The sequence below is a fragment of the Cariama cristata genome, unplaced genomic scaffold, assembly GCF_000690535.1.
Source record: "Cariama cristata isolate BGI_N322 unplaced genomic scaffold, ASM69053v1 scaffold15846, whole genome shotgun sequence".
NCBI lineage: Eukaryota > Metazoa > Chordata > Aves > Cariamiformes > Cariamidae > Cariama > Cariama cristata.
The window spans coordinates 8,283-10,646 of NW_009621685.1; the positions used below are offsets into that span (position 1 = coordinate 8,283).

General features: G+C 46.3%; 1 protein-coding gene across 1 annotated transcript in view; it reads right to left on the reverse strand.

Annotated features, from left to right (window-relative positions):
* LOC104163171 (calmodulin-binding transcription activator 1-like) overlaps positions 1–1,527 on the reverse strand; it is a 7,949-nt gene extending 6,422 nt beyond the window's left edge. Inside the window, exon 1 of the mRNA XM_009702078.1 lies at positions 1,446–1,527. Within this exon, the coding sequence (XP_009700380.1) occupies positions 1,446–1,527 (82 nt within the window). The remainder of the gene's footprint in view (positions 1–1,445) is intronic.
* Between the last annotated feature and the right edge of the window lie 837 nt (positions 1,528–2,364).

Consider the following 2,364-nt stretch of genomic DNA (forward strand, 5'->3'; position numbering starts at 1 on the left):
AGGAAAGGAGATTTCTATAGGGAAGAAAGAGCATTATGAAAGGAAGGTTAATAAAAAGCACACACACACACATTCTTCCTGTTTCTTAGTGGTTCAAAAAGTGAAACCACTGTAGAACTACATTTGATTAAATATAGTCGTAATGTAGGAACACAAAAAAAAAAGGAAAAAAAGACTGAAGCTTAACAGAAATTCTGGGAAGTATTTTAATCTGGATTTCTGTTCAGACTCCTCCTGCATTTCCTTATAATTTAAAATGAAAGCTGTGAGCTGCTGCAACACTTTCCTTTCCAGTGGTACCACAAATGGGTCTAAAAGCTGCTGCGTTACAGCAGCAACATATTCCTTGCCACGCACCCTCTCTACAGCACCTGTAGTATTGAGGTAGCGGAGCCGGGGAGGACTACGGGTATTTCATTGGGTGCTTGAAGAAGAGAAGTGAGGCTGGAGGAAGGTCCACAATTCAGAGTGCTAACGCTGCTCCTAGCAGAAAAGCCTCCAACCTTGTTTTGTGAGCATGAGGTCACATCTTTCTTCTCCTTCTTTCCATTTGAAGAAGAGACAATAAAAATGACCTTCCAATATTGGCCCAGTGGCTCCCCATGCATTAGTGCTGTCAGGATTTTGTCTGACCATCATGAGCAAAGGAATGAAAAACGACCAAGATTACCAGCAAAAAGGCAACTCAGAAGCCAAAGCAAACTCACACAGAGAAAAGTATGATTGTCCAGGTTTCTTACAACACCCTGACTCTTTCTGCCTTCTTCCGCTGCTGGTGGTACTCAGTCTCCACAAGCAGAAGGTCTGCAGTCCTCCAGTCTTGCAGCTATCTCACGTATCTTCCTCCTCCACATCACCTCAAGCCCACCTTGCTGTCTCACCTTCACTCTAGACTGAACACCCTCAATGGCTAAAACCCCAACCATTTCCCTCTCTGTGGTTTCCTCCACCCTAAGCAAAACTTGGCCCTAAAATGCATGCCTGCATTTAAATCTGATCATTTCACCCTTTCTGAATGCTCTTAGACGTTCCTCTTCGCCACTTCATCCATTTTACGCTTCCTGTTTCTATTCCAAAGCTCTTGCTCTTCTGTATCCCATACATGCAACACAGCTTACACATGTATGTATATGCACGCTACATAAGGAGGCCATTCCCTATACCCTATGTGCTGCTCCTTTGCCCCATTTTGACAGGGAAGGACCCGTCTTTTGTTTTTTTTTCAGTAACAACGATGACCTCTCCCACGTGAAACAGAGAAGTTGGACAGACTGACAGAGCTGGAATATTTGGAATAATCTAGACCTCTCCCTCTTGATATATCTCAGATGGCCTGCTGCAAACCCTTACATCAGAGTCCTGCCCTCGGCCGCTCCCGACCGACACAAAATGCTTTAAAAATCCTACAGGCGCTGACTGTAGTGCGAGTGGGTCCTTTGTCCTACCGCCCTGCTGATGGGAACGAAAGCCCGCCTTGCTTCCTACATCCCACTCCACCAACTGTTGACACCGGGAGGCTGTTTCCATGGCGATGGTCAATTGGAAATGGCAGCCTTGTCCCTTCAATTTTCGCCACGTTGGTGTTGACAGAAGTAAAGGCCTCGCTCTGATTTCTCAGTTTGGCTGGAGGAGATTTCCATTAGATTTATCCTTTTGGATCCCGACGCCCACACACATTTCACCTTTGATCTTCCAGCCCTCCTCTTCCACTCGTTATTGGTTATGAAGGAAAGACGTCCTGAGCCTCACTGCTGGGGGTGCAGGCAGGGAAGATCACCTTGCACCTTCGCCGTTTCTTCGGGAAACTTCCTGAATTTTAATGCCTTCGTAAGAACTCGTACGGATGTTTCACTCTTAGCTATTCTTTAAAGAGAAGTCTTTCTTCCAAAAATGAGACCTTTCCTTGAAGGTTTGCTCAGATGCAAGGAGATGCTTAATAGCAAGTGGGAAGGACGTGCGGTTCAATTACCCTCAGAGAGAACCAGCGGGACGTGACTCTTCTGAAGCTGCTCCGACTGAGACTTCTGCGACTTTTATTTACTGCTAAAGCCATTTTTTTTACTTACAGCCACCTGAAGTTCAAGGCTGCTCACACATAAAAGACCAGCGCCGAAGCTAACTCTCTCAAACCGTTCCCCTAAGCCAGCCACGCGGTACTCGCCTACGATAAAAAGCAGATCGCGCTAAGAGTTCTTGCCTTCCACAACGTTAATCAGGACAAAGCTGCCATCACCGGCCCGGTCCCTTCCGCAAGACTCGAAATTGCTGATCCAATTTGCTAACCAGTTTTGGAATTGTGTGTAGCGTAGTTAAAGCAAGAAGGTGCTTGGCCCTGACTGTCCTTGGGAAGCTCCACAGAGCCAA